The sequence below is a fragment of the Aptenodytes patagonicus genome, chromosome 4 (assembly GCF_965638725.1).
Source record: "Aptenodytes patagonicus chromosome 4, bAptPat1.pri.cur, whole genome shotgun sequence".
NCBI lineage: Eukaryota > Metazoa > Chordata > Aves > Sphenisciformes > Spheniscidae > Aptenodytes > Aptenodytes patagonicus.
In genome coordinates, this window is record NC_134952.1 from 7,542,893 (window position 1) to 7,556,461 (window position 13,569).

The window sequence follows — 13,569 nt, forward strand, 5'->3', positions numbered from 1 at the left end:
TTTTTCAAATGAGATTTCACAAGAATTTGAGCTACATTGTGAATTTTGCCCCCTCCCCCCCCCTTTTTTTGTAAAAGCAAGTTAATAAACACTTTGACACCTGGAAACCGGTTTGCGTAAACACGGAATAATTTCTAAATAACTTTCACACACATGCATTGCCTGAAAGGTACCAGATTAGTAACCGAGATATTAAATTGTCTGCTCACACAGCTGATTCAGCACAGACAATGGCCTCTACTGAGGTCTCAACTCTAATCCATTATGGCAACTCTGTAACCTCAATTGCTGAGTGCATCTACATTTTCCCCTGATAAGGAAATTGTCCTTATAATCATGCTAAAATAAGGAAACAAAGCATTTGATCTGCAATTACTACTTTACAACGATGCTCTAAACTGTGGCACGTCAGGGCAATCTCTCCTGCTGTTGTTAATCGCTGGGTTTTGTTGGTGGGGGCTTTTTTTTGTTTGTTCGTTGGGTTTTTACACTCTTGGTAATTTCCTCTCAGATACAGAAATAAAAACACCAACTTCTCCAGCCTATTTACATAAGCCAGATACACTAATACACTCTTCAGTTATAAGCTTAAAATTACAATACCAGAAAAGAACTATACAGTCATATTATTACTTTCTTTTAAAGTAAAAATATGCACTTAATGCAAAAATTGTGCAACAGCCTAAGTCTGCTGGGCAAGAAAACCAAAGTGTAAGTTTTGCCCCTTTTGACCAATATGGAATAGCCAAGACAACAGGCAGCTCATTTGATCCTTACAAAACTCAGTATATCAACACTTGTTCATCAAAAGGTGTGTCTCTGCTCTCTATGAATTTCTGACTCTGCAGTAGTGTTGCATATGTATTATATAAAAAGAAGTAGCATCCATTAAAATGGAGCAATCCATTAAAAATGCTCAGTTGCTGTGAATAACGCAGTGAAGCAACGATTTCCCCAGTAGGAATTCTCTCAAAATACTCCAAAAGCTTACCATTTTCCAAATCCTCATTATCTTCTAAAAGTCATGACTCTTACTGAATATCTGTCTCAAGGTATCTGAGATTAGTACAGGTCATCTCACATTTCTGTCTTACAAAGACAGCTGCCTGGCATATTTTGAAGACAAGCTGCTTTGATATTAACACCTTATTCTGTACAATGCTGTGCACAGTAGTTGTTAAGAAATACCAAAATTTCTCCCATTGTTCAGAAGAAAAAATTAACATAGATTAAAAGTAAGGTCCTAGATATTTCATAAACATCATAATTCACCAGAACAATACAGCGAAGGCTTCTACTTCTCCATTATAAGATGGACAGTACGATCACCATCATTCTGCTCAGGGGAAGAGAGCTCTTCTGGCCAGTGGGGCAACCTGTGCTGATCCAACACAGGACCTTACATCACTGGCTTATGCCAGTCTCATCTGCTAAAATGAGAAATGATGGTGACACGCATTCACTTCTGCCACCCTGGCACAGAGGTTATAATGTCCACAAAGAGGAAAAAGAAGCAAGTGCAGTAAAATCTCAGTCCACAGCAGTTTTCTTGGGCACGTGGAAGCAGAGCACTAAGGTTTCTGCTTTGCTCCACCAAATAACGTACAGAGTATTTATGTTTTTGAAAGACACATAATTTGCATGCAATGCTTAATGGTAGACAGGTGTTCTTTCTCTCATCATTAATTTGAAGCAAAGCAGAAGACTATTGGAAATATTTTTAAGATACCGTCAAATGAGTAAGGTTGTCCTAAAGGTTCGGAGTATTCTGTACGCACTGCTTAATTTTAACTAATTGCTAATTCACATTAATAGGACACCAAATGAGGACAAACATTAATAGATTATGATTCAACTGGACAAGGCCAAGAAATACAAAATGGAAGCTGATTTTCATTCTTCCTTTTACACCACTAGGGGACAAGGAAAAATAAACAAGATACAGTACACAGACCTTCTTAGTAGATCCAAATTTGTATTTCCTATTTAAGAATAAAGCGGTAGAATTTATAAGAACTGTAAAAGCAAAGTTGTATTGGTAATTAAACTAAATTTAATTAAATTAAGCCTCGGCTTTATAACTTTGTATGGTAGGTTAAGCAGAAGACATTTATTAACCTAATATTAAAGAACAAAGTACAACCTCTGTATATGAATAACCATACCCAGGAATAATAATAACCATAAACATTTTGTCAAATTCAGCAGGAAACTACAGATTTTAACCAGTTCAAAAGATCATTAGCTTAGTTCTTATCTCCACATTTATCATGCCAACATTTATATTATAAATCAACAGCTGCAACCTAAAGTTGAAAACATGCCAGAAATATGCATAGGTTGTATCAATATTTGCACATGGAGACTAGAACATAAACTAGTTGACACTCAACACTTAAAGCTTCCTCTCTGAAGTTGCAATATTTAAAGGTTAAAGATTAGACATGCTCCCTCTTGTGTTAAACCAAGAATACAGGGAATACATGCTGTTTTCTCTGACATGATGGTTGCTTGGCCATCTGTTCCAGTAAGCAAACCCTTTAACTTTGGCTACTAATGTCTGACAAACCTTCACCAATAATTCTCCAGTTTAAAGACAGATATAGTCTGAGCACGTAACCTGCATCCATAGAATGTTTGTGTTACATTAAATCAGCTACTGTATTATCAGAAAGCAACATTAAGGAATTACATACAAAAAATCTGTTGCAAGTAAGTTTTTTTGACAAATACACATATGACTTGGTAAATTACATGGAAAGTCACACTTCTTCAGTCCCACTAAGCGTCACAGGCCTAAGGAGTTAAAGTATGCCAAGTTCAAGCTGTTCAGTAACATCAATGATATGGAATATTGAACAGCAAATTTCCATCTAAGTATTAGCTTAGAGAATATTTAAGACAGACAGGAACAACAGGAAGAATTCACAATGCCACATAATTACATTTGTAAATACAGCAACAATCGAGCTAAGTTTTCAGTCCTCCACCTGACAAGCTCAGGTGAACCATTCCCTGCACAGAGCCTTAATGGAGTCAAAATCCTCCTTACACAAATCCTCTTGCAGAATCCAGCCCCAAGATCCTGTCTAGACATGAATGTTAATCCCAGGTGTAACTAACACAAATGTTTTTACTAATATAGTTTTTAAACAAAGGCTTTGCACCTGGTGTGGGCTTGGCAAATTACATTTAGGCATACATTTGCTGATTATGGTCAGTACCAGACTGAATGCCAGGGCAGCTGACAGTAAACACAAGTAAATAGTTTGCAGTCCAAAGCTGAAGAGAATCTAATGCTCGACTACATGACTTCACACATTTTCTTTTGTTTACCACCAGCCCTTTGTGGTGGATAGAAGATGCTCTCAGTGCAACGGGGCCTATGCACATTGAAAATAAATAATGTTACCGAGTATCCTAAGAAACACACTTGTTAAATATGACTTGCTCTTTCAAACCATGAAAGTTGAATGTGTTTTATCTTCCTGGAAATATTTGTGTTTATTTTTCTACAGTCTTCTGCAGACCAGAAATAATATAACCACACAGTTTAGGAAAGACAGCAAAAAACACCATGATTATTAATGGACACAGGTTTTGGAGTCTCTTTAAAGCCTCAAACCACAACAGCACACTACCTGAAACAATGGCAAGCACCTGCATGGAGAAACACAACTTTTGCCACCAACTTCAACAACAGAAGAAAGTTTGTATCACTGCACATACAGCTCCTGATCAGTGTGTTTCCACTTTCTTACTGTTATGCTGCAGACCTAATAGCTTCAAGGTCTGGCAAAGTGCCTTCCGTCTCACTCGCTAAGGTGTTCAAATCCCAGTGAGAAGCTTCATGTAGGGTACTAAAAGAGGACACATGTCATGGTTGAATCTCAAGACACTGCCCTCTACATATTATCAAGAAAATAGCTTTTATGTCAATAGCCAGAGGATTAATAGTATCCAAGAGTGGTTTTATTCCCTCAGACACACAAGTAGAGGCAGTCTGCAGGATCGGGTCCCTTTTTATATGGAAACATTCACATACACTCGGCAGAGGAATTATTGCTTATTTAAACCAGTGCTTTTCACCTTACGGCCCACCAGCTCCCATGGACCACTCTCAAGGACCGAACAGAGGTCAGCAAGACAAGCAAGCCTTTTGAGCGCGGCGTTACACCGGCCAGAGATCCACAACTCCCTCCACATACAGCTGGGAGCCCGCAAACCCAACCAACAAAAAAAAAAAAAAAGAGAGGAAAACCCCCAAAGTTTAAAACCGCTACTCTAAACTTGTAGCGCATGCCGGTACTTCGGGCACCGGGCGGGTGAGGTAGGGCGGGGGGGGCAGCAGCAGCTCCCCTCCCCAGCCTGGCTGCGAGGGCAGCGGGGGTTGAGGTCTCCCCCCCCCCGCGTGAGGGAGCTGCAGGGCTGCGCCGCCCACGCACGCCCGGCCGCGGGAGAAGGGCGCTGGGCCGGCGGGAGAAGCTGCTTGCCGGCCGGGCGCGCTCCTCAAGGGCCGAACGGGAGCCAACCCCCCTCCCCACCCCCCTCCCCCGCGGGGAAGGCGAGACCGGCCCGGCTGCTGAGGGAACCGCTCCCGCCCCGCGCCTCGTCTCACCGGGGAAACTTAGCGCCGGCCGCCCGGCCGGCCCGCCCGGGAGCGGGGCCCCGCCGCGGCCCTGCCCTCCCCTCCGCGGCTCGGAAGCGGCTCGGAAGCGGCTCGGGGCCGCCCGCCCGCCCCCCCCCCCCAGCGGTGAGGGCAGGCAGCTCCGCGGCGGGCTGGGGAAGGGAAGCTGCGCCGGGCGCCTCCGCCTGCCCCAGCAGGGGGAGGGCGGCCCGGCGCCGGGGAGAGGGACCTGAGGGGAAGGGGACTCACGCTGTCTCCGCTATTTAAACCTCTTCCCGCCGCCTCCGCCTCACTGACTCTCACTCACTCTCTCCTCCCCACGGAACTTACTAGGGGCGGCCCCCTCCCCTCCCCTCCCCAGCCAATATACACACAGCCACACGCCGGGCCGCCGCCGCCGCTGCCCCGCCCATCCTCCCCAGACGCGCCATACATTCGCTCAGCTCTCTGCCCGTCAGCAGGGCGGCGCCACAGCGTTGGCTGGGGACCCTGCCAATCAAAGCGCCCTCCGCCCTGCCTCCCTCGGGCTCCGCCCCTCGTCCCGCCCCTCCCCTTCCCGGACACCTCAGGGGGGTGTTAAAACGGCCGTTTTAAGTCACCATCAAAATTTACTTTTAGGTCCCACCTACTGAGCTCTAGCGAAGGTTCTGATTGGAGGACGGGAAAACCCTCTCTATCGCGACCGGGTGGCTGGATGTCCATCACCCCCCAAAATCCCGCCTATCTCGATGCCGTAGTTCCACTTGATTTGTCCGCACATCCAGGCGACCCCGCCCATTTCCACATCGCTGCCCAATCAGGCGCGGCTTCTCAAGCTCTAAGGCGGTGTCAACGCTCACGAACGGAACGTGCGAGAGGGCGGCCTTCATTGGTTGGTGCCCCTCGCCCCGCTGTTGCTCTTCCACCACCGTCCCGCGGAGCGTACCACGCCGCTGCGGCGGCGGGGGTGAGGGGCGGGCCGCGGTCGGGAGCGAGCGAGCGCCGTTGGTTCGTCCCGTCTCCATTAGGGATGGGGCGGAGGAAGGCCTTTATTGCCCGTCATGCCGCGCGCGCTGTAGGTAGCTCCCTCCGGTCCGGGCTGGGGGAGGGCGGGGGAGGAGGGGGAGGGAGGAGGTTGGTGCCTAATCCAAGATGGCGGTGCAGGAATCAGCTGCTCAGCTCTCAATGACTTTGAAGGTGCAGGAGTATCCCACTCTCAAGGTGGGTGCCGAGCCTCCCCCTCCTCTCCCGGCACGGGGGAGAGGGGTGAAGCCGCTGGTGTCCCGCCGGAGCAGCGCCGAGGGGGAGATGAGGGCTTGGCGAGGCGGGCGCCCCGGCCCCCCTTCCTTCCCGCTCCCCGCCTCAGGAGCCCCTGGGCCCCCCGGCGTTGCGGGGTGGGGTGGGGGGATTCCCGCCACACAGGTGCCCGCCCGTCCCCGTTTTCCTCTGCTTGACGTCTCGGCTTATGCCGGTGCGGCTTCTCCTCTTCCCCTCCCCCTCCGCTGAGGGTGAGGGACGTGCCTGGAATATGCTGCTCTCCCCGGGTGTCTCCGTGCCCGGAGGTGAAGGGGGAGGCCCCCGGGCCACACCAGGGACAGAAAAAGGGTCCTTGAGAGCTGGAGGAGTTGGCCGAGGAGGGAGGGGAGAAGCCAGGTCTTTGGGGCAAGGCGAAGCTGTGGTCGTAGGGGGGATGTGAGGGGAGGAGAGGGCTCGGACGGAGTCAGGCTGGGGGAGAGGGTCTAGGGGCGTGTGAATGATGGCTCAGGAAGACCGAGGGTTGCTTTAAATGCTCATCCCAGATGATGAGCTGAATCTACGTGGCGTTGTTAGGAGACGTGTGAAAGGGGAGGGAGTGGAGGTGGTAGTAGAATATGGTTCCCTGGCTTCTTGGTCCCCCAAAGATGGAGATGAGCTTAAAATATAAAAAGGGACAAATGTACTGGAACAGGCTGGAGGCCTGCAGAGGCAAATAAGCGAAATACTTACGGTTTGGTGAAAGCATGGGGTGTTCGCTAAGGTACTGGGTCTATCTGAAGGATGGTGGTTTCCCCAAGACTGCGTAGCTGGTCTTTGGCTTTAACTAGGTATTGTAAAGCAAATGAAGGACTCGGTACTGAGCGTTCAGGTCATCGCCTCTAAGTATTGTTGAACTGGAGGAATGATGCTCATAGGAATCAATGGAAACCTTTGTTTGAAGTAGTGTTGTATATACAGTAGGTCTACCACATGAATAGCAATAACTGTGGAAGGGAGCTAGGAGAAGGATCTCTATTGCAAAATGCTTATTTAAACATCTCTCATGTCAGTGTATCAACATTTTTTTCATCTACAGAAGATGTTTATTCAAAGTAAACTTTGTTGTACTGAGATCGTGCTGCGCTTTCACACACTGAGTACTGTGTGCTCTTTGCAGTGTTTGTTTTGCAGCCTTTCTAGCCATGTTCTTCTTCTGCATGTCCTCCACTCTCCTAGATTCATTCTACTTAGGTCCAAGAAGCTGAAGGACAAAGTGTTGATTCCTGTTTTACATATGAAGGCTTCTTTCTATCATCGTGAAGTACTGTAAAGCTGACAGCATCAGGCTTAAATTTTGAAATAGCTGTAAAGAGCGCTCTAGCACTTTCCACAGCCGGAACAGTGTGAAGGCATTTAATGTTAAGAAGATCATTTTAAGACTGCATTTTAGATGTATTCCAGTTGTTATCACAGTTTTGCTGGTTACATTCCTGAAAAATTACTGGCAGTGAGGATCCGCAAGTTTTTGTTTTGCTGCTTATGACTTAAGATGAATTGTCAAGGTGCCAGCCATTTAAAAGGTAGAGAATATTTTGGACTGATTCTTTTATTTCCACAAGCATTCTTTTTCCCTGAAAAATCTTAACACAAATATACATAAGAGAATGGAATGTTGTTTGTAAAGTTGGGAAGCTAAATAGTAAGAGGGTGAGATGCTCTTGCACTGAAACTCTTAATTTCCTAGCAAAGGTGATGTTTATTGATTCTTCCCAGCACACATTCAACTTCTGGGTTGTTCCTGTAATCTTTAATAGCATTTTTCATTGTTTAAAAAACCTGCCAGAACAGTGTCTGCTCAAATCTTTTGAATGCATCCTCTTAAATTTTCTTAACTATGAGTCATATATCAAAACATTTTAGTGGTGGAGATGAAAAAGCAGCAGGGAGAAATGAACACTAAGGCTAAAGTCCACTAAAGTCAGTTTGATATCAAATCCCATTTTGTTCATTAGGAAGCAGGTGCCTAAAAGTTTCTGTGGGACTGAGCCTCTGTGAATTTTTACTTCCAGTTTATTCAAACACTGTGTGAAATGAATGTGTATCACTTATTTTTTTAAATTTTGTCCACCAACACAGTAGCTCAGATATTTCTCTTGGAGCTCTGGACACTGGTGATTTTCCCTGATGTGAGTAAAATATAAAAGATTGTAGACTTGTATTTATATCCTTCCTGTTTCCTCCCTTTAGCTTCCTCATGCCAACACCACTAGATAATAGTTGTGTAATAGCTCTACATTTACAGTATGTTCCACAGAGTGCCTTTCATGTGAAGGAGTGCTTAAAACTGCAAAGGGAAATCCCTTTTCCATAGCTGAATTGTGGTTGCTGCAGGAGTGGAAATGCTTCAGCCATTCTTGCAGCAGTTCAGCTCAGGGGGAAGTAAATAGACTCCTTCAGCTGAATCTAGGGAAGCTATTTAAGTGTACAAAATAATACTTGAATATTCCCCCCAACTCCAATCCCTTCTCCCTTCTCAAGGACAAGAAGGTTGCCAGCTATTCTTCCTCCAAAGTGCTGTGGAATCTTTTTTTTTTTTTAAAAAAAAAGGCCTACTGATAGAGAATTATGCTAGTCTCATCTGAGAGCATGTAACGTGAAAGCTGGCAATCTAAAAACGAATGAATGTGAACATTGTTATCATAGTTCTTTGCTGAGATGCTAATAAACAAGTGATGACAGGAAGCTAGATAATTCATCTGTATTTTTGGAAGTGTGAATAATTATTAAACTGAACTAGCAAACTATATGGAGTAAGACCCCGAAACTGGAAGATCAAAGACCTGAAAGCAGAGATGATCACTTGTGAAAATATTCTTATTCTTATCTGGGCTGTTCATTGGCAAGAGTTTAGGGTTAGCTGGGCTGCAACTGCTTTAAAAGACAGCTGATCAAAAGGAGAGCTGTAGAAGCACAGAATACTTGAGCGCCTTCTCAGAGCTGCTGTTTGGCTTCTTTTGTTGGCAGCTGTGGCAGGGGAAATACTGGCAGCAGATTTAAGATGATATTAATTTCTCATGGAAATACCATGTTTACCTGATTGCAAAAGAGGGGAACAGATAGGAGAATAGGAGTTTATGAAGCGTATATCCTGAGTCCACAGAACACAGAATAGCTGAGGTTAGAAAGGACCTCTGGAGACAGTCTAGTCCAATAGCCTCCCCTCAAAGCAGGTTGCTCAGGGCCATGTCCAGACTGTTCTTGATAATCTCCAAGATGGAGACTCCAGCCTCTCTAGGCAAACCTGTTTCAGTGTTTGACCTCTGTTACAGTATTAAAAAAATAATAATAATTTGTTTACATGGAATTTTCTGTATTTCAGTTTGTGCCCATTGCCTATTGTTGTTTTACTGGGCACTGCTGAGAGTAGTCTGGCTCCATCTTTACTCCCCCCATCAGGTATTTATACACATTGATAAGACTTCCCCCGAGCCTTTTCTTCTCAAGGTTAAACAATCCCAGCTCTCTCAGCTTCTCTTCATATGTCAGATGCTCCAATCTGTTAGTAATCTCTGTGGCCTTCTGCTGTACTCACTCCAATATGTCCATGCTTCTCTTGTACTGGAGGTCCAGAACTGGACACAGCACTTCGGATGGGTCTAATTCATGCTGAGTAGAGGGGAAGGATCACCTTCCTTGACATGCTGGCAGTGGTTTTTCTAACACAGCCCAGGGTGCTGTTGGCCGCCTTTCCTGCAAGGGTACATTGCTGTCTGATGGGCAACTTGTCCACCAGGACCTCCAGGTTCTATTCTGCAAAGCTGCTTTCCAAGCTGTTGGTCTCCAGCATGTACTGATGCATGTGGTTGTTCCTTCCCAAGTGCAGGGATTGGCATTTCCCTTTGTCAAATTTCATGAGGTTCTTGTTTGTCCATTTCTTCAGCCTATGAGGTCCTTATGAATGGCAACACAACCATCTAGCATATTAACAACTCCTCCCAGTTTTGTATTGTCTGCAAACTTTGGAGGGGCACTCCGACCCGTCACGTAGGTCACTAATGAAGATGTCAAACAGTTTAGGTCAACTTCTTTTCCCACTGAAGCAGAAAAGGTGCAAGATTAATTTTTTGCATAACTGGTTGCACTACTTTATTTTTTCCCCTGTTTATAAGCTTCACTGTAAGTTGTTCTTGAACATAGTGTTGTACTTTGATACTATGAGCTACAGAGTACTTTTGTCAAAACTTTGAACATACAGCAGCAAAAGCTGCTCAGTGAAAGCGGTTCAGGCAGAACTTGAGGAGGACAGAAGTAACAGAACTTGCAACATCTAGTGCACTTTCAGTACATCAGTATACAAAAAAATATATGGCACTTCTAGATCATTACCCAATTTGTGAGATGTTTCTCAAGTAGAAGGTTGACACAATAAGCAAAACATGGACATTAGTAACAGTCAGCTCTGTACTAACTCTGTGTGAACATTCATATCTCACACTAAATCTGTCTTCAGACTGGGTGCTCTGACTCACCAAGTGTGCACTGAATGTCCCTACCGAGCATCCGTGTGTTGCTGAATAATGCACTTCCTGTTTTGACACATCATGTGTGCATGTCACGCTTGTTTGCTGACATCTTTTGTACTGCTGCTGTTCTTCTGCACTGGGCTCTGTGTGCCGCTGTGTTTTAAGAAAAATCTGATACTGTGGGACTTCAGAAGAAGCTTGACATTGGAAAGCAGCTAAAGTAGGAGTTGGCTCCTGTGGGGATTGGTCTCTTTTCCACCCCTGCCCACGCCCTGTAAAATGCATTTTAAAGTGATTAATGAAGGAAGAAAACACAGTAAAAGGCAATAAGTAACAGTGTGGCCATGAGATAGAGATGTTTGATTATCAGTACTCCATTGTGCCTGTAGAAAAATAGTTCAAGAAAAATACTCTCAAACATTTTACAGAAGACTTCCTGTTAGTATCTTCAAAGTGAATACTTATCTGATGTTGCAATTCACAGTTGCAGCATACTCGATTTGTAGTGTTTTCACAGGACAGTGCCCTATGATCTTGTGAGTTTGGTTTGTGTATGTTTTCTGGTATAGAAATAATGTTTGTATGGTAGCTAACATGTTGGGGTCTTTAAATGTTGACATAAAGCAAGAATATCTGTGAAATATTTGATTCTTTGCATAGTGAATGTTTTTCAAGAGCTGGGAAACAGGAATAAAGATGAGCTTCAAGCATTTGCTAGATACTGTAATAGGAGGAAAACACTTCACAACTTAGTGTGATAGGAGTGGAGCTCTTACTGGATGTTATGGACCACCCAGTGTCAATTTTTCTTATCTCTCTAAACCTCTTCCCACGGTCTTTCATTTCAGTAGTTCCTATATTGATCAGCATAATAGTGCACCTTTTGGGCCCATAGATTTAGGAAAGTACTGTTTTGGCAGATGGGTATTTTATATAAGGGCATGCTGGCAAAATCCATCAGTCCTTGTAAACTTAAGAAACTGCCTTCATTGTACACTTGGCCTCCCATAGCTTACAGCCTGAAGAAGCACTATATCGGAAGTATTTGCTAACCCAGAATGTGAAAGATGCTGTATTACTTGATTGCTTACAATACATTATTGTTTATTTAAATAAAGCAAGTTTTTGTTAGGATATCTTTATTATGATAGCCAGTAATATAACGGCTTCACAACCTGCTTTTGATTCACCTCAGCTTTTTTTAAGTGCTCTGTGGATTACCTGGAGTTGTAAACTAGTGAGAACTAAAGTAAAACAGATAATATATTGAGTAGAACTTTGGTCATTCATATATTCTGATATAGGTCTGCTGAATCAATAATCCTTAATTATTTGTCTTGGGAGAAATGTTGTCACTTCAGCTGGGATAGGTTATTTTGGGAGCAATCTGATTGGAAATGGGATCTGTAGCCTAAAGGCTCCAGCCAGTATCACGGTGTCTGGACTCTGCAAACACACAGGAGGACTGTGATTAAAATGAGCAAATATTTGGAGAAGAAAGAAAGATCAAAACAAATGAAGGGACTTGCTCAGGACATAAACCTGCTGTGTGACCTTAGCTTAGCAACTCAACCGTTTCTTTGGACAGGGAGGAATGCTTAGGTTTTTGATAGTACACAAATATTTCTACTAAAAGGGGAAAAGCGAAGAAATTTCTTTTGAGGCGTGAGTCCAAGATGGCAGCTAAGAACAAGTGTAGTGAAAATGACTGGTCTCTGATGTCTGTAGTGTGGCTCTAGATAGGACTCTAAAATGGCTGTCAATTTGCTTACATAAGGATGCAAGACAGTTTTATATAACTGTAGGATGGCTTTGTAAAGCACTTGATTTTGTTGTTGGACACCTTGTTCAAAAGTTCATAATGTATTCAGTAATAAGTTACTAGCAGTCTGTGTGAAAGGATAATATTTTGAAGGATTATAATTGCTTCTGTTGAGTAAGTATGTGTGTAGCAGATGGATAGTCCAAGAATTTTCATTGCTAATTCTCTCCTGTATTCAAGGAGCAGCTTTGAATATTATAATGATATTTTCTTTCTAGACACAGCTGCTCTAGAATACGCAGTACTGTCTTCCGGAGTTGTAAAACTGACATGTTTTTAACTAAGGGAAACTACTAGGCTTTACGCTTCAAAAACATTGAAACTGTTTTTTAAAAGAACTATTTTCTTTAAAATCCAAATGATTGGTTTAGGCTTATGAAATTATTTTGTCTGTTTTGATCTGTATCTCTTCAAGAGTTTATATTAATGCTTGTACCTAATTAAACCTAACCTAAATCTAGCCATTATTCTAAGCCTCTCATTCCTGAAATATTACTACTTCTCCTTTCTTTAACTTTCTTTTCCTTTTCTGATTTTGCCTAGAACAAGGAAAAAATATTACTATTTCAAGGGATTGATAAGAGCTACACATCAGAAGAATTCATTCTTTAAACAAGTGGTGATATAATTTACATTTTGGATGAGTTCAGTGACAAGTAATGATGCTGACTCAGTTCTGAAATAATCCAAGAGTTATAGAGAAAGTGTATAAAAATACAGAATTTCAGTAATTCTGTATGAAAATGCTTAATTGTTACTGGTTTGAGGGAAAATTTGCAATAATTTATTGTACCCTGCCTCATTTTTCAAATGGCATCATGTATAATAGATGTCCTCTACTTTTCTGTTTTGTTGAAGGTGAGCATGGTGATCTAATTCAGTCTCAAGGAAACAGCTTAATGCTCAAAGGTGTTTCTTGCTGGGTTCACCTCTTCTCTTGACACCGTTTGTTTATTAAAACTATTTAGGAGATATTCCCATACTTCCTCTTTCCTCTTGCATAAAGTAGAGCTATGTTGTCTTTGCTTCTGTTTCGTTGAAAGACAGTTTCATCACTGCACTTCTCACTTTCTTTTCCCTATCTATCTGTGGCTAGGCTTAATTTGATATAAGGGCACAGTATATGGCATTTGAAAAAGCTTATTTATACCTCAGAAAGTCTTCAACTGAATTATCTTGGAGACCTGTAGATTCATAGAAATCTCTGGTGCTTTTCAGGTGTTATAAGCTAACACAATTGAGGAGAGGAAGCACATCATTTTTCTGACCCTTGAAAGGAGAGCATAGTTCTGTAATGGTTCCCCCCACCTAATCTGGTAGGACTCTTATTTTATTTTTCTTGAAACTCTTTTTCTTCCCTTCCCACTCTGACTTCATATTCC

The 13,569-nt window shown here is 43.4% G+C and overlaps 2 protein-coding genes across 8 annotated transcripts in view; one reads left to right on the forward strand and one right to left on the reverse strand.

Annotated features, from left to right (window-relative positions):
- CTBP1 (C-terminal binding protein 1) overlaps window positions 1-6,610 on the reverse strand; it is a 257,915-nt gene extending 251,305 nt beyond the window's left edge. For 2 of the 3 annotated variants that reach the window (XM_076335760.1, XM_076335749.1), the window contains exon 1: window positions 4,877-4,939. The gene's annotated coding sequence lies outside the window, so the exon portion shown is untranslated. Of the gene's footprint in view, window positions 1-4,876; window positions 4,940-6,592 lie in introns of those variants that run through there. The other variant, XM_076335751.1, reaches the window with a different exon arrangement.
- MAEA (macrophage erythroblast attacher, E3 ubiquitin ligase) overlaps window positions 5,543-13,569 on the forward strand; it is a 56,001-nt gene continuing 47,974 nt past the window's right edge. For 2 of the 5 annotated variants that reach the window (XM_076335766.1, XM_076335768.1), the window contains exon 1: window positions 5,738-5,827. In XM_076335766.1, coding sequence (XP_076191881.1) covers window positions 5,759-5,827 — 69 coding nt within the window. In that variant the 5' untranslated portion in view covers window positions 5,738-5,758. Of the gene's footprint in view, window positions 5,682-5,737; window positions 5,828-13,405; window positions 13,504-13,569 lie in introns of those variants that run through there. The other 3 variants (XM_076335770.1, XM_076335769.1, XM_076335767.1) reach the window with 3 other exon arrangements.